Source organism: Engystomops pustulosus, chromosome 7 (assembly GCF_040894005.1).
Source record: "Engystomops pustulosus chromosome 7, aEngPut4.maternal, whole genome shotgun sequence".
Lineage (NCBI taxonomy): Eukaryota > Metazoa > Chordata > Amphibia > Anura > Leptodactylidae > Engystomops > Engystomops pustulosus.
The window spans coordinates 1,159,614-1,186,246 of NC_092417.1; the positions used below are offsets into that span (position 1 = coordinate 1,159,614).

The window sequence follows — 26,633 nt, forward strand, 5'->3', positions numbered from 1 at the left end:
AGCAGTCTCATTTTATATACCAACCTTTTATGTGGCACGGTGTCAAATGCCTTTGAAAAGTCCAGATATACAACATCCACAGCGTCCCCCAGATCCAGTCTTGAACTTACCTCCTCGTAGAAACCAATCAGATTAGTCTGACAGGAGCGATCTCTCATAAACCCATGCTGACGCTGCTTTATAAGGTTGTGCACAGTGAGATACTCCAGGATAGCATCTCTAATAAACCCCTCAAATATTTTCCCCACCACAGCAGTTAGACTCACGGGTCTGTAGTTTCCAGGATCGCTATTTGATCCTTTTTTGTATATTGGTACCACATTTGCTATGCGCCAGGCCTGTGGAACATAACCAGTCCTCAGTGAATCTTCAAATATTAAAAATAACGGTCTGTCTATCACCGTACATAATTCATGCAGAACCCGGGGGTGTATGCCATCTGGCCCAGGTGATTTATCTATCTTAGTGGTTGAGAGGCGGCGCCGTACCTCTTCCTGGGTTAAACTGTTGACATTATAAAAAGAATTTTCATTATTCCTCATTGTGTCTTCCACCAGGGGATTTTCCTGGGTAAAGACAGTTGAGAAGGCGACATTCAGTAGATTGGCCCTTTCCTCATCTCCTTCCACCATGACCCCCATGTTATTTCTAAGGGGACCCACGCTCTCTGTTTTTAGTTTCTTATCATTTATATACTTGAAAAATAATTTGGGATTATTTTTGCTCTCCCTGGCAATATTTCTCTCAGTCTCTATTTTTGCGGCCTTTATCTGCTTTTTACAGGATTTATTTTTCTCTCTATAATCCTGTAATGCTTCATCGCTACCTTCACATTTTAGCACCTTAAACGCTTTATCTTTCTCGCTTATTGCTTTCCTTACAAGACTAGTTAGCCACATAGGGTTTTTCTTGTTCCTTTTATGCTTTTTCCCATAAGGTATGTGTTTCTCACAGGACTTTTTCAGAATATATAAGAAAAAGTCCCATTTTTGGGGTGTACTTTTGTCTTTGAGAACATTATCCCAGTCTATGCCTTTAAGGTCTTCCCTTAGTTGATGAAAATTTGCCCTCCTGAAGTTTAGAGTGTTGGTTGCCCCTTCACTAACGCTCTTAGTAAAGCATAATACAAAATCAATGATATTATGATCACTATTCCCCAGGTTCCCCCCAACCTGTAGTTTTGATATCCTATCAGGTCTGTTGGTAAGGATAAGGTCCAGCAGTGCCCTCCCTCTTGTTGGCTCCAGGACTAGTTGCGACAGGTAATTGTCTTTTGTTGTTGACAAGAACCTGCTGCCTTTGAAGGACCTGCATGTTTCTGCCCCCCAGTCAATATCTGGGTAATTGAAGTCCCCCATGATAAGTACTTCACCTTGCTTTGAAGCCGCATCCATTTCACTTATCAGCGTTTCCTCTGCTGCCTCCATTATATTTGGAACCTTATAACAAACCCCTAGTAATATTTTATTATTCTTTTTCCCTCCCCTTATCTCCACCCATAGGGACTCCACATTTGCGTTACTGATGTCATCTCGCAGGACGGGCTTGAGGCAAGAATTCACATATAAACAAACCCCCAGATAGAGGAGTCTGCAGAAAAGGGAAAGAGGAGCCTCGAGGAGGAGGACAGAGGAGTCTGGGGGAGGACAGAGGAGTCTAGTGGAGAACAGAGGGATCTGGGGGAGGACAGAGGAGTCTGGAGGAGGAGGACAGAGGAGTCTGGGGGAGGAGGATAGAGGAGTCTGTAGCATGAGAACATTGGAGTCCAGAGAGAGGACATAGGAGTCTAGAGGGAGGACAGAGGGGTCTGGAGGAGGAGGACAGAGGGGTCTGGAGGAGGAGGACAGAGGAGTCTGGAGGGAGGAGGAGGACAGAGGAGTCTGGAGGGAGGAGGAGGACAGAGGAGTCTGGAGGGAGGAGGAGGACAGAGGAGTCTGGAGGGAGGAGGAGGACAGAGGAGTCTGGAGGGAGGAGGAGGACAGAGGAGTCTGGAGGGAGGAGGAGGACAGAGGAGTCTGGAGGAGGAGGAGGACAGAGGAGTCTGGAGGGAGGAGGAGGACAGAGGAGTCTGGAGGAGGAGGAGGACAGAGGAGTCTGGAGGAGGAGGAGGACAGAGGAGTCTGGAGGGAGGAGGAGGACAGAGGAGTCTGGAGGAGGAGGAGGACAGCGGAGTCTGGAGGGAGGAGGAGGACAGAGGAGTCTGGAGGAGGAGGAGGACAGAGGAGTCTGGAGGAGGAGGAGGACAGAGGAGACTGGAGGGAGGAGGAGGACAGAGGAGACTGGAGGGAGGAGGAGGACAGAGGAGTCTGGAGGGAGGAGGAGGATAGAGGAGTCTGTAGCATGAGAACATTGGAGTCCAGAGAGAGGACATAGGAGTCTAGAGGGAGGACAGAGGGGTCTGGAGGAGGAGGACAGAGGGGTCTGGAGGAGGAGGACAGAGGAGTCTGGAGGGAGGAGGAGGACAGAGGAGTCTGGAGGGAGGAGGAGGACAGAGGAGTCTGGAGGGAGGAGGAGGACAGAGGAGTCTGGAGGAGGAGGAGGACAGCGGAGTCTGGAGGGAGGAGGAGGACAGAGGAGTCTGGAGGAGGAGGAGGACAGAGGAGTCTGGAGGAGGAGGGATAGTGGGGTCTGGAGGAGGACAGAGGAGTCTGGAGGGAGGAGGAGGACAGAGGAGTCTGGAGGGAGGAGGAGGACAGAGGAGTCTGGAGGGAGGAGGAGGACAGAGGAGTCTGGAGGAGGAGGAGGACAGAGGAGTCTGGAGGAGGAGGAGGACAGAGGAGTCTGGAGGAGGAGGACAGAGGAGTCTGGAGGAGGAGGAGGACAGAGGAGTCTGGAGGAGGAGGAGGACAGAGGAGTCTGGAGGAGGAGGAGGACAGAGGAGTCTGGAGGAGGAGGACAGAGGAGTCTGGAGGAGGAGGGATAGTGGGGTCTGGAGGAGGACAGAGGAGTCTGGAGGAGGAGGAGGACAGAGGAGTCTGGAGGAGGAGGAGGACAGAGGAGTCTGGAGGGAGGAGGAGGACAGAGGAGTCTGGAGGAGGAGGAGGACAGCGGAGTCTGGAGGGAGGAGGAGGACAGAGGAGTCTGGAGGAGGAGGAGGACAGAGGAGTCTGGAGGAGGAGGAGGACAGAGGAGTCTGGAGGGAGGAGGAGGACAGAGGAGACTGGAGGGAGGAGGAGGACAGAGGAGTCTGGAGGGAGGAGGAGGACAGAGGAGTCTGGAGGGAGGAGGAGGATAGAGGAGTCTGTAGCATGAGAACATTGGAGTCCAGAGAGAGGACATAGGAGTCTAGAGGGAGGACAGAGGGGTCTGGAGGAGGAGGACAGAGGGGTCTGGAGGAGGAGGACAGAGGAGTCTGGAGGGAGGAGGAGGACAGAGGAGTCTGGAGGGAGGAGGAGGACAGAGGAGTCTGGAGGGAGGAGGAGGACAGAGGAGTCTGGAGGAGGAGGAGGACAGAGGAGTCTGGAGGAGGAGGGATAGTGGGGTCTGGAGGAGGACAGAGGAGTCTGGAGGGAGGAGGAGGACAGAGGAGTCTGGAGGAGGAGGAGGACAGAGGAGTCTGGAGGAGGAGGACAGAGGAGTCTGGAAAGAGGAGGAGGACAGAGGAGTCTGGAGGGAGGAGGAGGACAGAGGAGTCTGGAGGGAGGAGGAGGACAGAGGAGTCTGGAGGGAGGAGGAGGACAGAGGAGTCTGGAGGAGGAGGAGGACAGAGGAGTCTGGAGGAGGAGGGATAGTGGGGTCTGGAGGAGGACAGAGGAGTCTGGAGGGAGGAGGAGGACAGAGGAGTCTGGAGGGAGGAGGAGGACAGAGGAGTCTGGAGGAGGAGGAGGACAGAGGAGTCTGGAGGAGGAGGACAGAGGAGTCTGGAGGGAGGAGGAGGACAGAGGAGTCTGGAGGAGGAGGAGGACAGAGGAGTCTGGAGGAGGAGGAGGACAGAGGAGTCTGGAGGAGGAGGACAGAGGAGTCTGGAGGAGGAGGGATAGTGGGGTCTGGAGGAGGACAGAGGAGTCTGGAGGGAGGAGGAGGACAGAGGAGTCTGGATGGAGGAGGAGGACAGAGGAGTCTGGAGGAGGAGGAGGACAGAGGAGTCTGGAGGAGGAGGAGGGCAGCGGAGTCTGGAGGGAGGACAGAGGGTTGAGAGACGTCACAATCTTCATCTTGTACCTGGTCCAGAGACCCCATGGACAAATCCCAGCATGCTCTCCTGCTCCATATCACTGAGCCGCGGAAGCTTGGAGAAGTCCATCCTGCTGGAGGTGGAAGGGGAGATGATGAGTGAGAACATCTAATATCCTGGACATATGTTACACAGAGCTGTGCATACTGATATGTGTAGTGTTATATGAGGTTAAATATATTTCTATAAGGAACATACTAAAATGTGTAGTAATGTATGTAGAGATGTATAGGAGTGGTAATGTATATAGAGATGTATATGTGTGGTAATGTATATAGAGATGTATAGGTGTGGTAATGTATATAGAGATGTATAGGTGTGGTAATGTATATCGAGATGTATAGGTGTGGTAATGTATATAGTAATGTATATAGAGATGTATATAGTGATGTATAGGTGTGGTAATGTATATAGAGATGTATATAGAGATGTATAGGTGTGGTAATGTATATAGAGATGTATAGGTGTGGTAATGTATATAGAGATGTATAGGTGTGGTAATGTATATCGAGATGTATAGGTGTGGTAATGTATATAGTAATGTATATAGAGATGTATATAGTGATGTATAGGTGTGGTAATGTATATAGAGATGTATATAGAGATGTATAGGTGTGGTAATGTATATAGAGATGTATAGGTGTGGTAATGTATATCGAGATGTATAGGTGTGGTAATGTATATAGTAATGTATATAGAGATGTATATAGTGATGTATAGGTGTGGTAATGTATATAGAGATGTATATAGAGATGTATAGGTGTGGTAATGTATATAGAGATGTATAGTTGAGGTGATGTACATAGAGCTGTAAATGTGAAGTGATGTATATAGTGATGTATAGGTGTGGTAATGTATATAGAGATGTATAGGTGTGGTAATGTATATAGAGATGTATAGGTGTGGTAATGTATATCGAGATGTATAGGTGTGGTAATGTATATAGTAATGTATATAGAGATGTATATAGTGATGTATAGGTGTGGTAATGTATATAGAGATGTATATAGAGATGTATAGGTGTGGTAATGTATATAGTGATGTATAGGTGTGGTAATGTATATAGAGATGTATAGGAGTGGTAATGTATATAGAGATGTATAGGTGTGGTAATGTATATAGTAATGTATATAGAGATGTATATAGTGATGTATAGGTGTGGTAATGTATATAGAGATGTATATAGAGATGTATAGGTGTGGTAATGTATATCGAGATGTATAGGTGTGGTAATGTATATCGAGATGTATAGGTGTGGTAATGTATATAGTAATGTATATAGAGATGTATATAGTGATGTATAGGTGTGGTAATGTATATAGAGATGTATATAGAGATGTATAGGTGTGGTAATGTATATAGAGATGTATAGTTGAGGTGATGTACATAGAGCTGTAAATGTGAAGTGATGTATATAGTGATGTATATAGTGATGTATATAGAGATATATAGGTGCAGTGATGACTTGATGCCGGTGTGTGGTGTCAGTCCTTCGCATGACCTTATGGTGACACACTGTGACGGATCTGCAGTGCTGACTGTAAATACTGTAGAACCGGCCCAGCAGGTGATTGTTTTGTGTGAGGTCAGACAGCCCTTCCCCCTCTACTACTGGAGACAATCCACAAGAGCTAGCACTCACCCAGGGGTGAACCTGAGCTCTCTGCGGCCTGAGGCCCCTCCACCACCCACCAGCTATCTAATGTTACCTTTAGTTCATCTCTCCCATCAGTGTCCTCCATCCACATCTGTTCTTCCATCCTTCCTCCACCACTGTCCTCCTCTCACGTTCTCCATACTTTATCTAGCCCCCATCCTCCATCCACATCTGTTCTTCCATCCTTCCTCCACCACTGTCCTCCTCTCACGTTCTCCATACTTTATCTAGCCCCCATCCTCCATCCACATCTGTTCTTCCATCCTTCCTCCACCACTGTCCTCCTCTCACGTTCTCCATACTTTATCTAGCCCCCATCCTCCATCCACATCTGTTCTTCCATCCTTCCTCCACCACTGTCCTCCTCTCACGTTCTCCATACTTTATCTAGCCCCATCCTCCATCCACATCTGTTCTTCCATCCTTCCTCCACCACTGTCCTCCTCTCACGCTCTGTATACTTTATCTAGCCTCATCCTCCATCCACATCTGTTCTTCCATCCTTCCCCCACCACTGTCCTCCTCTCACGTTCTCCATACTTTATCTAGCCCCCATCCTCCATCCACATCTGTTCTTCCATCCTTCCTCCACCACTGTCCTCCTCTCACATTCTCCATACTTTATCTAGCCTCATCCTCCATCCACATCTGTTCTTCCATCCTTCCCCCACCACTGTCCTCCTCTCACGTTCTCCATACTTTATCTAGCCTCATCCTCCATCCACATCTGTTCTTCCATCCTTCCTCCACCACTGTCCTCCTCTCACGTTCTCCATACTTTATCTAGCCCCCATCCTCCATCCACATCTGTTCTTCCATCCTTCCTCCACCACTGTCCTCCTCTCACGTTCTCCATACTTTATCTAGCCCCCATCCTCCATCCACATCTGTTCTTCCATCGTTCCTCCACCACTGTCCTCCTCTCACGTTCTCCATACTTTATCTAGCCCCCATCCTCCATCCACATCTGTTCTTCCATCCTTCCTCCACCACTGTCCTCCTCTCACGTTCTGTATACTTTATCTAGCCCCCATCCTCCTCCACATCTGTTCTTCCATCCTTCCTTCAGCACTGTCCTCCTCTCACGTTCTGTATACTTTATCTAGCCCCCATCCTCCATCCACATCTGATCTTCCATCCTTCCTCCACCACTGTCCTCCTCTCACGTTCTCTATACTTTATCTAGCCCCCATCCTCCATCCACATCTGTTCTTCCATCCTTCCTCCACCACTGTCCTCCTCTCACGTTCTCCATACTTTATCTAGCCCCCATCCTCCATCCACATCTGTTCTTCCATCCTTCCTCCACCACTGTCCTCCTCTCACGTTCTCCATACCTTATCTAGCCCCCATCCTCCATCCACATCTGTTCTGCCATCCTTCCTCCACCACTGTCCTCCTCTCACGTTCTCCATACTTTATCTAGCCCCCATCCTCCATCCACATCTGTTCTTCCATCCTTCCTCCACCACTGTCCTCCTCTCACATTCTCCATACTTTATCTAGCCTCCATCCTCCATCCACATCTGTTCTTCCATCCTTCCTTCAGCACTGTCCTCCTCTCACGTTCTCCATACTTTATCTAGCCCCCATCCTCCATCCACATCTGTTCTTCCATCCTTCCTCCACCACTGTCCTCCTCTCACGTTCTCCATACTTTATCTAGCCCCCATCCTCCATCCACATCTGTTCTTCCATCCTTCCTCCACCACTGTCCTCCTCTCACGTTCTCCATACTTTATCTAGCCTCCATACTCCATCCACATCTGTTCTTCCATCCTTCCTCCACCACTGTCCTCCTCTCACGTTCTCCATACTTTATCTAGCCCCCATCCTCCATCCACATCTGTTCTTCCATCCTTCCTCCACCACTGTCCTCCTCTCACGTTCTCCATACTTTATCTAGCCCCCATCCTCCATCCACATCTGTTCTTCCATCCTTCCTCCACCACTGTCCTCCTCTCACGTTCTCTATACTTTATCTAGCCCCCATCCTCCATCCACATCTGTTCTGCCATCCTTCCTCCACCACTGTCCTCCTCTCACGTTCTCCATACTTTATCTAGCCCCCATCCTCCATCCACATCTGTTCTTCCATCCTTCCTTCACCACTGTCCTCCTCTCACGTTCTCCATACTTTATCTAGCCTCCATCCTCCTCCACATCTGTTCTTCCATCCTTCCTCCACCACTGTCCTCCTCTCACATTCTCCATACTGTATATAGCCTCATCCTCCATCCACATCTGTTCTTCCATCCTTCCTCCACCACTGTCCTCCTCTCACATTCTCCATACTTTATCTAGCCTCCATCCTCCATCCACATCTGTTCTTCCATCCTTCCTTCAGCACTGTCCTCCTCTCACGTTCTCCATACTTTATCTAGCCCCCATCCTCCATCCACATCTGTTCTTCCATTCTTCCTCCACCACTGTCCTCCTCTCACGTTCTCCATACTTTATCTAGCCCCCATCCTCCATCCACATCTGTTCTTCCATCCTTCCTCCACCACTGTCCTCCTCTCACGTTCTCCATACTTTATCTAGCCTCCATCCTCCATCCACATCTGTTCTTCCATCGTTCCTCCACCACTGTTCTCCTCTCACATTCTCCATACTTTATCTAGCCCCCATCCTCCATCCACATCTGTTCTTCCATCCTTCCTCCACCACTGTCCTCCTCTCACATTCTCCATACTTTATCTAGCCCCCATCCTCCATCCACATCTGTTCTTCCATCCTTCCTCCACCACTGTCCTCCTCTCACGTTCTCTATACTTTATCTAGCCCCCATCCTCCATCCACATCTGTTCTTCCATCCTTCCTCCACCACTGTCCTCCTCTCACGTTCTCTATACTTTATCTAGCCTCCATCCTCCATCCACATCTGTTCTTGCATCCTTCCTCCACCACTGTCCTCCTCTCACATTCTCCATACTGTATATAGCCTCATCCTCCATCCACATCTGTTCTTCCATCCTTCCTTCACCACTGTCCTCCTCTCACGTTCTCCATACTTTATCTAGCCTCCATCCTCCATCCACATCTGTTCTTCCATCCTTCCTTCACCACTGTCCTCCTCTCACGTTCTCCATACTTTATCTAGCCCCCATCCTCCATCCACATCTGTTCTTCCATCCTTCCTTCACCACTGTCCTCCTCTCACGTTCTCCATACTTTATCTAGCCCCATCCTCCATCCACATCTGTTCTTCCATCCTTCCTCCACCACTGTCCTCCTCTCACGTTCTCCATACTTTATCTAGCCCCCATCCTCCATCCACATCTGTTCTTCCATCCTTCCTTCACCACTGTCCTCCTCTCACGTTCTCCATACTTTATCTAGCCCCCATCCTCCATCCACATCTGTTCTTCCATCCTTCCTCCACCACTGTCCTCCTCTCACGTTCTCCATACTTTATCTAGCCCCCATCCTCCATCCACATCTGTTCTTCCATCCTTCCTCCACCACTGTCCTCCTCTCACGTTCTCCATACTTTATCTAGCCCCCATCCTCCATCCACATCTGTTCTTCCATCCTTCCTTCAACACTGTCCTCCTCTCACGTTCTCCATACTTTATCTAGCCCCCATCCTCCATCCACATCTGTTCTTCCATCCTTCCTCCACCACTGTCCTCCTCTCACGTTCTCCATACTTTATCTAGCCTCCATCCACATCTGTTCTTCCATCCTTCCTCCACCACTGTCCTCCTCTCACATTCTCCATACTTTATCTAGCCTCCATCCTCCATCCACATCTGTTCTTCCATCCTTCCTTCAGCTCTGTCCTCCTCTCATGTTCTCTATACTTTATCTAGCCCCCATCCTCCATCCACATCTGTTCTTCCATCGTTCCTCCACCACTGTCCTCCTCTCACATTCTCCATACTTTATCTAGCCCCCATCCTCCATCCACATCTGTTCTTCCATCCTTCCTCCACCACTGTCCTCCTCTCACGTTCTCCATACTTTATCTAGCCCCCATCCTCCATCCACATCTGTTCTTCCATCCTTCCTCCACCACTGTCCTCCTCTCACATTCTCCATACTTTATCTAGCCCCCATCCTCCATCCACATCTGTTCTTCCATCCTTCCTCCACCACTGTCCTCCTCTCACGTTCTCTATACTTTATCTAGCTTCCATCCTCCATCCACATCTGTTCTTCCATCACCACTGTCCTCCTCTCACGTTCTCCATACTTTATCTAGCTCCCATCCTCCATCCACATCTGTTCTTCCATCCTTCCTCCACCACTGTCCTCCTTTAACGTTCTCTATACTTTATCTAGCTTCCATCCTCCATCCACATCTGTTCTTCCATCACCACTGTCCTCCTCTCACGTTCTCCATACTTTATCTAGCCCCCATCCTCCATCCACATCTGTTCTTCCATCCTTCCTCCACCACTGTCCTCCTCTCACGTTCTCCATACTTTATCTAGCCTCCATCCTCCATCCACATCTGTTCTTCCATCCTTCCTCCACCACTGTCCTCCTCTCACGTTCTCTATACTTTATCTAGCCCCCATCCTCCATCCACATCTGTTCTTCCATCCTTCCTCCACCACTGTCCTCCTCTCACGTTCTCCATACTTTATCTAGCCCCCATCCTCCATCCACATCTGTTCTTCCATCCTTCCTCCACCACTGTCCTCCTCTCACGTTCTCCATACTTTATCTAGCCCCCATCATCCATCCACATCTGTTCTTCCATCCTTCCTCCACCACTGTCCTCCTTTCACGTTCTCTATACTTTATCTAGCCCCCATCCTCCATCCACATCTGTTCTTCCATCCTTCCTCCACCACTGTCCTCCTCTTACGTTCTCTATACTTTATCTAGCCCCCATCCTCCATCCACATCTGTTCTTCCATCCTTCCTCCACCACTGTCCTCCTCTCACGTTCTCCATACTTTATCTAGCCCCCATCCTCCATCCACATCTGTTCTTCCATCCTTCCTCCACCACTGTCCTCCTCTCACGTTCTCCATACTTTATCTAGCCCCCATCCTCCATCCACATCTGTTCTTCCATCCTTCCTCCACCACTGTCCTCCTCTCACGTTCTCCATTCTTTATCTAGCCCCCATCCTCCATCCACATCTGTTCTTCCATCCTTCCTCCACCACTGTCCTCCTCTCACATTCTCCATACTTTATCTAGCCCCCATCCTCCATCCACATCTGTTCTTCCATCCTTCCTCCACCACTGTCCTCCTCTCACGTTCTCTATACTTTATCTAGCTTCCATCCTCCATCCACATCTGTTCTTCCATCCTTCCGTCACCACTGTCCTCCTCTCACGTTCTCCATACTTTATCTAGCCCCATCCTCCATCCACATCTGTTCTTCCATCCTTCCTCCACCACTGTCCTCCTCTCACGTTCTCCATACTTTATCTAGCCCCATCCTCCATCCACATCTGTTCTTCCATCCTTCCTCCAGCACTGTCCTCCTCTCACGTTCTCCATACTTTATCTAGCCCCCATCCTCCATCCACATCTGTTCTTCCATCCTTCCTCCACCACTGTCCTCCTCTCACGTTCTCCATACTTTATCTAGCCCCCATCCTCCATCCACATCTGTTCTTCCATCCTTCCTCCACCACTGTCCTCCTCTCACGTTCTCCATACTTTATCTAGCCTCATCCTCCATCCACATCTGTTCTTCCATCCTTCCGTCACCACTGTCTTCCTCTCACGTTCTCTATACTTTATCTAGCCTCATCCTCCATCCACATCTGTTCTTCCACCCTTCCGTCACCACTGTCCTCCTCTCACGTTCTCCATACTTTATCTAGCCTCCATCCTCCATCCACATCTGTTCTTCCATCCTTCCTCCACCACTGTCCTCCTCTCACGTTCTCTATACTTTATCTAGCCCCCATCCTCCATCCACATCTGTTTTTCCATCCTTCCTCCACCACTGTCCTCCTCTCATGTTCTCCATACTTTATCTAGCCCCATCCTCCATCCACATCTGTTCTTCCATTCTTCCTTCACCACTGTCCTCCTCTCATGATCTCTATACTTTATCTAGCCCCCATCCTCCATCCACATCTGTTCTTCCATCCTTCCTCCACCACTGTCCTCCTCTCACGTTCTCTATACTTTATCTAGCCCCCATCCTTCAACCACATCTGTTCTTCCATCCTTCCTCCACCACTGTCCTCCTCTCACGTTCTCCATACTTTATCTAGCCCCCATCCTCCATCCACATCTGTTCTTCCATCCTTCCTCCACCCACGTTCTCCATACTTTATCTAGCCCCCATCCTCCATCCACATCTGTTTTTCCATCCTTCCTCCACCACTGTCCTCCTCTCATGTTCTCCATACTTTATCTAGCCCCATCCTCCATCCACATCTGTTCTTCCATTCTTCCTTCACCACTGTCCTCCTCTCATGATCTCTATAATTTATCTAGCCCCCATCCTCCATCCACATCTGTTCTTCCATCCTTCCTCCACCACTGTCCTCCTCTCACGTTCTATATACTTTATCTAGCCCCCATCCTTCAACCACATCTGTTCTTCCATCCTTCCTCCACCACTGTCCTCCTCTCACGTTCTCCATACTTTATCTAGCCCCCATCCTCCATCCACATCTGTTCTTCCATCCTTCCTCCACCCACGTTCTCCATACTTTATCTAGCCCCCATCCTCCATCCACATCTGTTCTTCCATCCAATCTCCACCACTGTCCTCCTCTCACGTTCTCCATACTTTATCTAGCCCCATCCTCCATCCACATCTGTTCTTCCATCCTTCCTCCACCACTGTCCTCCTCTCACGTTCTCTATACTTTATCTAGCCCCCATCCTTCAACCACATCTGTTCTTCCATCCAATCTCCACCACTGTCCTCCTCTCACGTTCTCCATACTTTATCTAGCCCCATCCTCCATCCACATCTGTTCTTGCATCCTTCCTCCACCACTGTCCTCCTCTCACGTTCTCCATACTTTATCTAGCCTCATCCTCCATCCACATCTGTTCTTCCATCCTTCCCCCACCACTGTCTTCCTCTCACGTTCTCTATACTTTATCTAGCCTCCATCCTCCATCAACATCTGTTCTTCCATCCTTCCCCCACAACTGTTCTCCTCTCACGTTCTCCATACTTTATCTAGCCCCATCCTCCTCCACATCTGTTCTTCCATCCTTCCTTCAGCACTGTCCTCCTCTCACATTCTGTATACTTTATCTAGCCTCCATCCTCCATCCACATCTGTTCTTCCATCCTTCTTCCACCACTGTCCTCCTCTCACATTCTGTATACTTTATCTAGCCTCCATCCTCCATCCACATCTGTTCTTCCATCCTTCCTCCACCACTGTCCTCCTCTCACGTTCTCCATACTTTATCTAGCCTCATCCTCCATCCACATCTGTTCTTCCATCCTTCCTTCACCACTGTCCTCCTCTCACGTTCTCCATACTTTATCTAGCCTCATCCTCCATCCACATCTGTTCTTCCATCCTTCCTTCACCACTGTCTTCCTCTCACGTTCTCTATACTTTATCTAGCCTCATCCTCCATCCACATCTGTTCTTCCATCCTTCCGTCACCACTGTCCTCCTCTCACATTCTCCATACTTTATCTAGCCTCATCCTCCATCCACATCTGTTCTTCCATCCTTCCTTCACCACTGTCTTCCTCTCACGTTCTCCATACTTTATCTAGCGCCCATCCTCCTCCACATCTGTTCTTCCATCCTTCCGTCACCATTGTCTTCCTCTCACATTCTGTATACTTTATCTATCCCCCATCCTCCATCCACATCTGTTCTTCCATCCTTCCTCCACCACTGTCCTCCTCTCACGTTCTCTATACTTTATCTAGCCCCCATCCTCCATCCACATCTGTTCTTCCATCCTTCCGTCACCACTGTCTTCCTCTCACGTTCTCCATACTTTATCTAGCCTCCATCCTCCATCAACATCTGTTCTTCCATCCTTCCCCCACCACTGTCCTCCTCTCACGTTCTCCATACTTTATCTAGCCCCATCCTCCATCCACATCTGTTCTTCCATCCTTCCTCCACCACTGTCCTCCTCTCACGTTCTCCATACTTTATCTAGCCCCCATCCTCCATCCACATCTGTTCTTCCATCCTTCCTCCACCACTGTCCTCCTCTCACGTTCTCCATACTTTATCTAGCCCCCATCCTCCATCCACATCTGTTCTTCCATCCTTCCTTCAACACTGTCCTCCTCTCACGTTCTCCATACTTTATCTAGCCCCCATCCTCCATCCACATCTGTTCTTCCATCCTTCCTCCACCACTGTCCTCCTCTCACGTTCTCTATACTTTATCTAGCCTCCATCCTCCATCCACATCTGTTCTTCCATCCTTCCTCCACCACTGCCCTCCTCTCACGTTCTCCATACTTTATCTAGCCCCCATCCTCCATCCACATCTGTTCTTCCATCCTTCCTCCACCACTGTCCTCCTCTCACGTTCTCTATACTTTATCTAGCCTCCATCCTCCATCAACATCTGTTCTTCCATCCTTCCTCCACCACTGTCCTCCTCTCACGTTCTGTATACTTTATCTAGCCCCCATCCTCCATCCACATCTGTTCTTCCATCCTTCCTCTACCACTGTCCTCCTCTCATGTTCTGTATACTTTATCTAGCCTCCAGCCTCCATCCACATCTGTTCTTCCATCCTTCCTCCACCACTGTCCTCCTCTCACGTTCTCCATACTTTATCTAGCCCCCATCCTCCATCCACATCTGTTCTTCCATCCTTCCTCCACCACTGTCCTCCTCTCACATTCTCCATACTTTATCTAGCCCCCATCCTCCATACACATCTGTTCTTCCATCCTTCCTTCACCACTGTCCTCCTCTCACGTTCTCCATACTTTATCTAGCCCCCATCCTCCATCCACATCTGTTCTTCCATCCTTCCTTCACCACTGTCCTCCTCTCACGTTCTCCATACTTTATCTAGCCTCCATCCTCCTCCACATCTGTTCTTCCATCCTTCCTCCACCACTGTACTCCTCTCACGTTCTCTATACTTTATCTAGCCCCCATCCTCCATCCACATCTGTTCTTCCATCCTTCCTTCAGCACTGTCCTCCTCTCACGTTCTGTATACTTTATCTAGCCTCCATCCTCCATCCACATCTGTTCTTCCATCCTTCCTCCACCACTGTCCTCCTCTCACGTTCTCCATACTTTATCTAGCCCCATCTTCCATCCACATCTGTTCTTCCATCCTTCCTCCACCACTGTCCTCCTCTCACGTTCTCCATACTTTATCTAGCCCCATCCTCCATCCACATCTGTTCTTCCATTTTTCCTCCACCACTGTCCTCCTCTCACGTTCTCCATACTTTATCTAGCCCCATCCTCCATCCACATCTGTTCTTCCATCCTTCCTCCACCACTGTCCTCCTCTCACGTTCTCCATACTTTATCTAGCCTCCATCCTCCATCCACATCTGTTCTTCCATCCTTCCTTCACCACTGTCCTCCTCTCACGTTCTCCATACTTTATCTAGCCCCCATCCTCCATCCACATCTATTCTTCCATCCTTCCTTCACCACTGTCCTCCTCTCACGTTCTCCATACTTTATCTAGCCTCCATCCTCCTCCACATCTGTTCTTCCATCCTTCCTCCACCACTGTCCTCCTCTCACGTTCTCTATACTTTATCTAGCCCCCATCCTCCATCCACATCTGTTCTTCCATCCTTCCTCCACCACTGTCCTCCTCTCACGTTCTCCATACTTTATCTAGCCCCCATCCTCCATCCACATCTGTTCTTCCATCCTTCCTTCAGCACTGTCCTCCTCTCACGTTCTGTATACTTTATCTAGCCTCCATCCTCCATCCACATCTGTTCTTCCATCCTTCCTCCACCACTGTCCTCCTCTCACGTTCTCCATACTTTATCTAGCCCCATCCTCCATCCACATCTGTTCTTCCATCCTTCCTCCACCACTGTCCTCCTCTCACGTTCTCCATACTTTATCTAGCCTCCATCCTCCATCCACATCTGTTCTTCCATCCTTCCGTCACCACTGTCCTCCTCTTACGTTCTGTATACTTTATCTAGCCCCCATCCTCCATCCACATCTGTTCTTCCATCCTTCCTCCACCACTGTCCTCCTCTCACGTTCTCCATACTTTATCTAGCCCCCATCCTCCATCCACATCTGTTCTTCCATCCTTCCTCCACCACTGTCCTCCTCTCACGTTCTCCATACCTTATCTAGCCCCCATCCTCCATCCACATCTGTTCTTCCATCCTTCCTCCACCACTGTCCTCCTCTCACGTTCTCCATACTTTATCTAGCCCCCATCCTCCATCCACATCTGTTCTTCCATCCTTCCTCCACCACTGTCCTCCTCTCACGTTCTCCATACCTTATCTAGCCCCCATCCTCCATCCACATCTGTTCTTCCATCCTTCCTCCACCACTGTCCTCCTCTCACGTTCTCCATACTTTATCTAGCCCCCATCCTCCATCCACATCTGTTCTTCCATCGTTCCTCCACCACTGTCCTCCTCTCACGTTCTCCATACTTTATCTAGCCTCCATCCTCCTCCACATCTGTTCTTCCATCCTTCCGTCACCACTGTCCTCCTCTCACATTCTCCATACTTTATCTAGCTCCCATCCTCCATCCACATCTGTTCTTCCATCCTTCCTCCACCACTGTCCTCCTCTCACGTTCTCCATACTTTATCTAGCCCCCATCCTCCATCCACATCTGTTCTTCCATCGTTCCTCCACCACTGTCCTCCTCTCACGTTCTCCATACTTTATCTAGCCTCCATCCTCCTCCACATCTGTTCTTCCATCCTTCCGTCACCACTGTCCTCCTCTCACATTCTCCTTACTTTATCTAGCTCCCATCCTCCATCCACATCTGTTCTTCCATCCTTCCTCCACCACTGTCCTCCTCTCACGTTCTCCATACTTTATCTAGCCCCCATCCTCCATCCACATCTGTTCTTCCATCCTTCCTCCACCACTGTCCTCCTCTCACATTCTCCATACTTTATCTAGCTCCCATCCTCCATCCACATCTGTTCTTCCATCCTTCCTCCACCACTGTCCTCCTCTCACGTTCTCCATACTTTATCTAGCCCCCATCCTCCATCCACATCTGTTCTTCCATCGTTCCTCCACCACTGTCCTCCTCTCACGTTCTCCATACTTTATCTAGCCTCCATCCTCCTCCACATCTGTTCTTCCATCCTTCCGTCACCACTGTCCTCCTCTCACATTCTCCTTACTTTATCTAGCTCCCATCCTCCATCCACATCTGTTCTTCCATCCTTCCTCCACCACTGTCCTCCTCTCACGTTCTCCATACTTTATCTAGCCCCCATCCTCCATCTGGTTCTACTTTCTCATAAATCACTTACTCATCTTCTCCTGCTCCTAGCAGCAGGTGATATCTCTCCAAACCTTGGCCCTCCTTCTTTCAATTCCAAACTTTCTACCCCTCATAGGAACCCTGCTAACCTCCTCAGTATCCAGTGCATCCCCTGACTATCTCCCCTTCCCGTCCTACAACTCCTTTCATATGTGACCTCTGGAACGCCGGCTGAGGATGAGGGGGTGACACAAGAGCTTACAGTCTATGAGGATGAGGGGTGAAAAAATAGCTTACAGTCTATGAGGATGAGGGGTGAAACAAGAGCTTACAGTCTATGAGGATGAGGGGAGGACACAAGAGCTTACAGTCTATGAGGATGAGGGGGTGACACAAGAGCTTACAGTCTATGAGGATGAGGGGAGGACACAAGAGCTTACAGTCTATGAGGATGAGGGGCTGACACCAGAGCTTACAGTCTATGAGGATGAGGGGCTGACAGCAGAGCTTACAGTCTATGAGGATGAGGGGCTGACACAAGAGCTTACAGTCTATGAGGATGAGGGGCTGACACAAGAACTTACAGTCTATGAGGATGAGGGGGGAAACAAGAGCTTACAGTCTATGAGGATGAGGGGTTGACACCAGAGCTTACAGTCTATGAGGATGAGGGGCTGACACAAGAGCTTACAGTCTATGAGGATGAGGGGGTGACACAAAAGCTTACAGTCTATGAGGATGAGGAGGTGACACAAGAGCTTACAGTCTATGAGGATGAGGGGGGGACACAAGAGCTTACAGTCTATGAGGATGAGGAGGTGACAGAAGAGCTTACAGTCTGAGGATAAGGGGAGGACACAAGAGCTTACAGTCTATGAGGATGAGGGGAGGACACAAGAGCTTACAGTCTATGAGGATGAGGGGGGCACAAGAGCTTACAGTCTATGAGGATGAGGGGTGACACAAGAGCTTACAGTCTATGAGGATGAGGGGAGGAGTAGTAGTACTGTGCTGTGCCCATATATACAGGATAGGAGTAGTAGTACTGTGCTGTGCCCATATATACAGGATAGGAGTAGTAGTACTGTGTTTTGCCCATATATACAGGATAGGAGTTGAAGTACTGCGCTCTGCCCATATATACAGGATAGGAGTAGTAGTACTGTGCTGTGTCCATATATACAGGATAGGAGTAGCAGTACTGTGCTGTGCCCATATATACAGGATAGGAGTAGCAGTACTGTGCTGTGCCCAAATATACAGGATAGGAGTAGTAGTACTGTGCTTTGTACATATATACAGGATAGGAGTAGTAGTACTGTGCTGTGCCCATATATACAGGATAGGAGTAGTAGTACTGTGCTGTGTCCATATATACAGGATAGGAGTAGTAGTACTGTGCTGTGCCCATATATACAGGATAGGAGTAGTAGTACTGTGCTGTTCCCATATATACAGGATAGGAGTAGTAGTACTGTGCTGTGTCCATATATACAGTATAGGAGTAGTAGTACTGTGCTTTGTACATACATACAGGATAGGAGTAGTAGTACTGTGCTGTGCTCATATATACAGGATAGGAGTAGTAGTACTGTGCTGTGCCCATATATACAGGATAGGAGTAGTGGTACTGTGCTGTGCACATATATACAGGATAGGAGTAGTAGTACTGTGCTGTGCTCATATATACAGGATAGGAGTAGTAGTACTGTACTGTGTCCATATATACAGGAGAGGAGTAGTAGTACTGTGCTGTGTACATATATACAGGATAGGAGTAGTAGTACTGTGCTGTGTCCATATATACAGGATAGGAGTAGAAGTGCTGTGCTGTGCCCATATATACAGTATAAGAGTAGTAGTACTGTGCTGTGTCCATATATACAGGATAGGAGTAGTAGTACTGTGCTGTGCCCATATATACAGGATAGGAGTAGTAGTACTGTGCTGTGCCCATATATACAGGATAGGAGTAGTAGTACTGTGCTGTGCTCATATATACAGGATAGGACTAGTAGTACTGTGCTGTGCCCATATATACAGGATAGGAGTAGTAGTACTGTGCTGTGCCCATATATACAGGATAGGAGTAGTAGTACTGTGCTGTGCCCATATATACAGGATAGGAGTAGTAGTACTGTGCTGTGTCCATATATACAGGATAGGAGTAGTAGTACTGTGCTGTGCCCATATATACAGGATAGGAGTAGTAGTACTGTGCTGTGCCCATATATACAGGATAGGAGTAGTAGTACTGTGCTGTGCTCATATATACAGCATAGGAGTAGTAGTACTGTGCTGTGCTCATATATACAGCATAGGAGTAGTAGTATTGTGCTGTGTACATATATACAGGATAGGAGTAGTAGTACTGTGCTGTGCCCATATATACAGGATAGGAGTAGTAGTACTGTGCTTTGTACATATATACAGGATAGGAGTAGTAGTACTGTGCTGTGTCCATATATACAGGATAGGAGTAGTAGTACTGTGCTGTGCCCATATATACAGGATAGGAGTAGTAGTACTGTGCCCATGTATACAGGATAGGAGTAGTAGTACTGTGCCCATATACACAGGATAGGAGTAATAGTACTGTGAACATATATACAGGATAGGAGTAGTAGTACTGTGCTGTGCCCATATATACAGGATAGGAGTAGTAGTACTGTGCTGTGCCCATATATACAGGATAGGAGTAGTAGTACTGTGCTTTGTACATATATACAGGATAGGAGTAGTAGTACTGTGCTGTGTCCATATATACAGGATAGGAGTAGTAGTACTGTGCTGTGCCCATATATACAGGATAGGAGTAGTAGTACTGTGCCCATGTATACAGGATAGGAGTAGTAGTACTGTGCCCATATATACAGGATAGGAGTAGTAGTACTGTGCTGTGCCCAAATATACAGGATAGGAGTAGTAGTACTGTGCTTTGTACATATATACAGGATAGGAGTAGTAGTACTGTGCTGTGCCCATATATACAGGATAGGAGTAGTAGTACTGTGCTTTGTACATATATACAGGATAGGAGTAGTAGTACTGTGCTGTGCTCATATATACAGGATAGGAGTAGTAGTACTGTGCTGTGTCCATATATACAGGATAGGAGTAGTAGTACTGTGCTGTGCTTATATATACAGGATAGGAGTAGTAGTACTGTGCTGTGCCCATATATACAGGATAGGAGTAGTAGTACTGTGCTGTGCCCATATATACAGAATAGGAGTAGTAGTACTGTGCTGTGCTTATATATACAGGATAGGAGTAGTAGTACTGTGCTGTGCTCATATATACAGGATAGGAGTAGTAGTACTGTGCTGTGCCCATATATACAGGATAGGAGTAGTAGTACTGTGCTGTGCCCATATATACAGGATAGGAGTAGTAGTACTGTGCTTTGTACATATATACAGGATAGGAGTAGTAGTCCTGTGCTGTGTACATATATACAGGATAGGAGTAGTAGTACTGTGCTGTGTCCATATATACAGGATAGGAGTAGTAGTCCTGTGCTGTGTACATATATACAGAATAGGAGTAGTAGTCCTGTGCTGCGTACATATATATAACAATGGTAGTTGTTCTCACCTGTGTGTTCCTCTTGTGTCGGTGTGTCAGGCTGTGACGCATGTGGACCCATCTTTATATGGTGGGTGTAGGGTGGGTTGGTGGGGTGAGTGTAGGGCAGGTTTGGGGGTGGGTATGTGGTGGGGTAGTTGTAGACTGTGATGGCACAGACCAGTCTTGTCCGCCTCACCCTGTAACCCGTGAAGGTGAAGACAAAGCTGGAGCGTTGACAGTAAACAGTAGTGTTTGTGTACATCACGTACCTGGTGCCCGACCCCTCCCGACATATGTACAGTGATGACACAAAGTAAGTGACCCCCCCAAGGTATATCACACAAACAAATACTGCCATTATCTGGGGCAGCACAATCTCCTGAGGTAATAATTCCTCTATATATGATATATCAGCCATGTCTGCAGTGTATGAGGTGACTGGGGCAGATACATGAGGAGACATGGTGACTACATGATCTCCTGTGGTAATAATTCCTCTATATATGATATATCGGCCATGTCTGCAGTGTATGAGGTGATGGAGCAGATACATGAGGAGACATGGTGACTACATGATCTCCTGTGGTAATAATTCCTCTATATATGATATATCAGCCATGTCTGCAGTGTATGAGGTGACTGGGGCAGATACATGAGGAGACATGGTGACTACATGATCTCCTGTGGTAATAATTCCTCTATATATGATATATCAGCCATGTCTGCAGTGTATGAGGTGACTGGAGCAGATACATGAGGAGACGTGGTGACTACATGACCTCCTGTGGTAATAATTCCTCTATATATGATATATCAGCCATGTCTGCAGTGTATGAGGTGACTGGAGCAGATACATGAGGAGACATGGTGACTACATGATCTCCTGTGGTAATAATTCTCCTATATATGATATATCAGCCATGTCTGCAGTGTATGAGGTGACTGGGAGCAGATACATGAGGAGACATGGTGAGTACATGATCTCCTGTGGTAATAATTCTCCTATATATGATATATCAGCCATGTCTGCAGTGTATGAGGTGACTGGGGGCAGATACATGAGGAGACATGGTGACTACATGATCTCCTGTGGTAATAATTCCTCTATATATGATATATCAGCCATGTCTGCAGTGTATGAGGTGACTGGGGCAGATACATGAGGAGACATGGTGACTACATGATCTCCTGTGGTAATAATTCCTCTATATATGATATATCAGCCATGTCTGCAGTGTATGAGGTGACTGGGAGCAGATACATGAGGAGACATGGTGACTACATGATCTCCTGTGGTAATAATTCCTCTATATATGATATATCAGCCATGTCTGCAGTGTATGAGGTGACTGGGAGCAGATACATGAGGAGACATGGTGACTACATGATCTCCTGTGGTAATAATTACTCTATATATGATATATCAGCCATGTCTGCAGTGTATGAGGTGACTGGAGCAGATACATGAGGAGACATGGTGACTACATGATCTCCTGTGGTAATAATTCCCCTATATATGATATATCAGCCATGTCTGCAGTGTATGAGGTGACTGGGGCAGATACACGAGGAGACATGGTGACTACATGACCTCCTGTGGTAATAATTCCTCTATATATGATATATCAGCCATGTCTGCAGTGTATGAGGTGACTGGGAGCAGATACATGAGGAGACATGGTGACTACATGATCTCCTGTGGTAATAATTCCTCTATATATGATATATCAGCCATGTCTGCAGTGTATGAGGTGACTGGGGCAGATACATGAGGAGACATGGTGACTACATGATCTCCTGTGGTAATAATTCCTCTATATATGATATATCAGCCATGTCTGCAGTGTATGAGGTGACTGGGAGCAGATACATGAGGAGACATGGTGACTACATGATCTCCTGTGGTAATAATTCCTCTATATATGATATATCAGCCATGTCTGCAGTGTATGAGGTGACTGGGAGCAGATACATGAGGAGACATGGTGACTACATGATCTCCTGTGGTAATAATTACTCTATATATGATATATCAGCCATGTCTGCAGTGTATGAGGTGACTGGAGCAGATACATGAGGAGACATGGTGACTACATGATCTCCTGTGGTAATAATTCTCCTATATATGATATATCAGCCATGTCTGCAGTGTATGAGATGACTGGGGCAGATACATGAGGAGACATGGTGACTACATGATCTCCTGTGGTAATAATTCTCCTATATATGATATATCAGCCATGTCTGCAGTGTATGAGGTGACTGGGGCAGATACATGAGGAGACATGGTGACTACATGATCTCCTGTGGTAATAATTCTCCTATATATGATATATCAGCCATGTCTGCAGTGTATGAGGTGACTGGGAGCAGATACATGAGGAGACATGGTGACTACATGATCTCCTGTGGTAATAATTCCTCTATATATGATATATCAGCCATGTCTGCAGTGTATGAGGTGACTGGGAGCAGATACATGAGGAGACATGGTGACTACATGATCTCCTGTGGTAATAATTATCCTATATATGATATATCAGCCATGTCTGCAGTGTATGAGATGACTGGGGCAGATACATGAGGAGACATGGTGACTACATGACCTCCTGTGGTAATAATTCCTCTATATATGATATATCAGCCATGTCTGCAGTGTATGAGGTGACTGGGAGCAGATACATGAGGAGACATGGTGACTACATGATCTCCTGTGGTAATAATTCCTCTATATATGATATATCAGACATGTCTGCAGGGTATGAGGTGACTGGAGCAGATACATGAGGAGACATGGTGACTACATGATCTCCTGTGGTAATAATTCTCCTATATATGATATATCAGCCATGTCTGCAGTGTATGAGGTGACTGGAGCAGATACATGAGGAGACATGGTGACTATATGATCTCCTGTGGTAATAATTCCCCTATATATGATATATCAGCCATGTCTGCAGTGTATGAGGTGACTGGGAGCAGATACATGAGGAGACATGGTGACTACATGATCTCCTGTGGTAATAATTCCTCTATATATGATATATCAGCCATGTCTGCAGTGTATGAGGTGACTGGAGCAGATACATGAGGAGACATGATGACTACATGATCTCCTGTGGTAATAATTCCTCTATATATGATATATCAGCCATGTCTGCAGTGTATGAGGTGACTGGGAGCAGATACATGAGGAGACATGGTGACTACATGATCTCCTGTGGTAATAATTCCCCTATATATGATATATCAGCCATGTCTGCAGTGTATGAGGTGACTGGGGCAGATACATGAGGAGACATGGTGACTACATGATCTCCTGTGGTAATAATTCTCCTATATATGATATATCAGCCATGTCTGCAGTGTATGAGGTGACTGGAGCAGATACATGAGGAGACATGGTGACTACATGATCTCCTGTGGTAATAATTCCTCTATATATGATATATCAGCCATGTCTGCAGTGTATGAGGTGATGGAGCAGATACATGAGGAGACATGGTGACTACATGACCTCCTGTGGTAATAATTCCTCTATATATGATATATCAGCCATGTCTGCAGTGTATGAGGTGACTGGGGCAGATACATGAGGAGACATGGTGACTACATGATCTCCTGTGGTAATAATTCCCCTATATATGATATATCAGCCATGTCTGCAGTGTATGAGGTGACTGGGAGCAGATACATGAGGAGACATGATGACTACATGATCTCCTGTGGTAATAATTCCTCTATATATGATATATCAGCCATGTCTGCAGTGTATGAGGTGATGGAGCAGATACATGAGGAGACATGGTGACTACATGATCTCCTGTGGTAATAATTCCTCTATATATGATATATCAGCCATGTCTGCAGTGTATGAGGTGACTGGGGCAGATACATGAGGAGACATGGTGACTACATGATCTCCTGTGGTAATAATTCCTCTATATATGATATATCAGCCATGTCTGCAGTGTATGAGGTGACTGGAGCAGATACATGAGGAGACATGGTGACTACATGATCTCCTGTGGTAATAATTCCTCTATATATGATATATCAGCCATGTCTGCAGTGTGTGAGGTGACTGGAGCAGATACATGAGGAGACATGGTGACTACATGACCTCCTGTGGTAATAATTCCTCTATATATGATATATCAGCCATGTCTGCGGTGTATGAGGTGACTGGAGCAGATACATGAGGAGACATGGTGACTACATGATCTCCTGTGGTAATAATTCCCCTATATATGATATATCAGCCATGTCTGCAGTGTATGAGGTGACTGGAGCAGATACATGAGGAGACATGGTGACTACATGATCTCCTGTGGTAATAATTCCTCTATATATGATATATCAGCCATGTCTGCAGGGTATGAGGTGACTGGGGCAGATACATGAGACATGGTGACTACATGATCTCCTGTGGTAATAATTCTCCTATATATGATATATCGGCCATGTCTGCAGTGTATGAGGTGATGGAGCAGATACATGAGGAGACATGGTGACTACATGATGTCCTGTGGTAATAATTCTCCTATATATGATATATCAGCCATGTCTGCAGTGTATGAGGTGACTGGAGCAGATACATGAGGAGACATGGTGACTACATGATCTCCTGTGGTAATAATTCCCCTATATATGATATATCAGCCATGTCTGCAGTGTATGAGGTGACTGGGGGCAGATACATGAGGAGACATGGTGACTACATGATCTCCTGTGGTAATAATTCCTCTATATATGATATATCAGCCATGTCTGCAGTGTATGAGGTGACTGGAGCAGATACATGAGGAGACATGGTGACTACATGATGTCCTGTGGTAATAATTCTCCTATATATGATATATCAGCCATGTCTGCAGTGTATGAGGTGACTCGGGCAGGTACATGAGGAGACATGGTGACTACATGATCTCCTGTGGTAATAATTCCTCTATATGTGATATATCAGCCATGTCTGCAGTGTATGAGGTGACTGGGAGCAGATACATGAGGAGACATGGTGACTACATGATCTCCTGTGGTAATAATTCTCCTATATATGATATATCAGCCATGTCTGCAGTGTATGAGGTGACTGGGAGCAGATACATGAGGAGACATGGTGACTACATGATCTCCTGTGGTAATAATTCCTCTATATATGATATATCAGCCATGTCTGCAGTGTATGAGGTGATGGAGCAGATACATGAGGAGACATGGTGACTACATGACCTCCTGTGGTAATAATTCCTCTATATATGATATATCAGCCATGTCTGCAGTGTATGAGGTGACTGGGAGCAGATACATGAGGAGACATGGTGACTACATGATCTCCTGTGGTAATAATTCCTCTATATGTGATATATCAGCCATGTCTGCAGTGTATGAGGTGACTGGGAGCAGATACATGAGGAGACATGGTGACTACATGATCTCCTGTGGTAATAATTCCCCTATATATGATATATCAGCCATGTCTGCAGTGTATGAGGTGACTGGGAGCAGATACATGAGGAGACATGATGACTACATGATCTCCTGTGGTAATAATTCCTCTATATATGATATATCAGCCATGTCTGCAGTGTATGAGGTGATGGAGCAGATACATGAGGAGACATGGTGACTACATGATCTCCTGTGGTAATAATTCCTCTATATATGATATATCAGCCATGTCTGCAGTGTATGAGGTGACTGGGGCAGATACATGAGGAGACATGGTGACTACATGATCTCCTGTGGTAATAATTCCTCTATATATGATATATCAGCCATGTCTGCAGTGTATGAGGTGACTGGAGCAGATACATGAGGAGACATGGTGACTACATGATCTCCTGTGGTAATAATTCCTCTATATATGATATATCAGCCATGTCTGCAGT

At 47.1% G+C, this 26,633-nt stretch overlaps 1 protein-coding gene across 2 annotated transcripts in view; it reads right to left on the minus strand.

The window, feature by feature from the left end:
- LOC140068635 (V-type proton ATPase catalytic subunit A-like) overlaps positions 1–20,819 on the minus strand; it is a 43,532-nt gene extending 22,713 nt beyond the window's left edge. Inside the window, exons 1-2 of one of the 2 annotated variants that reach the window (XM_072114018.1) lie at positions 20,770–20,819; positions 4,162–4,247 (exon numbers count right to left, since the gene is read on the minus strand). In XM_072114018.1, coding sequence (XP_071970119.1) covers positions 4,162–4,243 — 82 coding nt within the window. In that variant the 5' untranslated portion in view covers positions 4,244–4,247; positions 20,770–20,819. The remainder of the gene's footprint in view (positions 1–4,161; positions 4,248–20,769) is intronic. The other variant, XM_072114019.1, reaches the window with a different exon arrangement.
- Between the last annotated feature and the right edge of the window lie 5,814 nt (positions 20,820–26,633).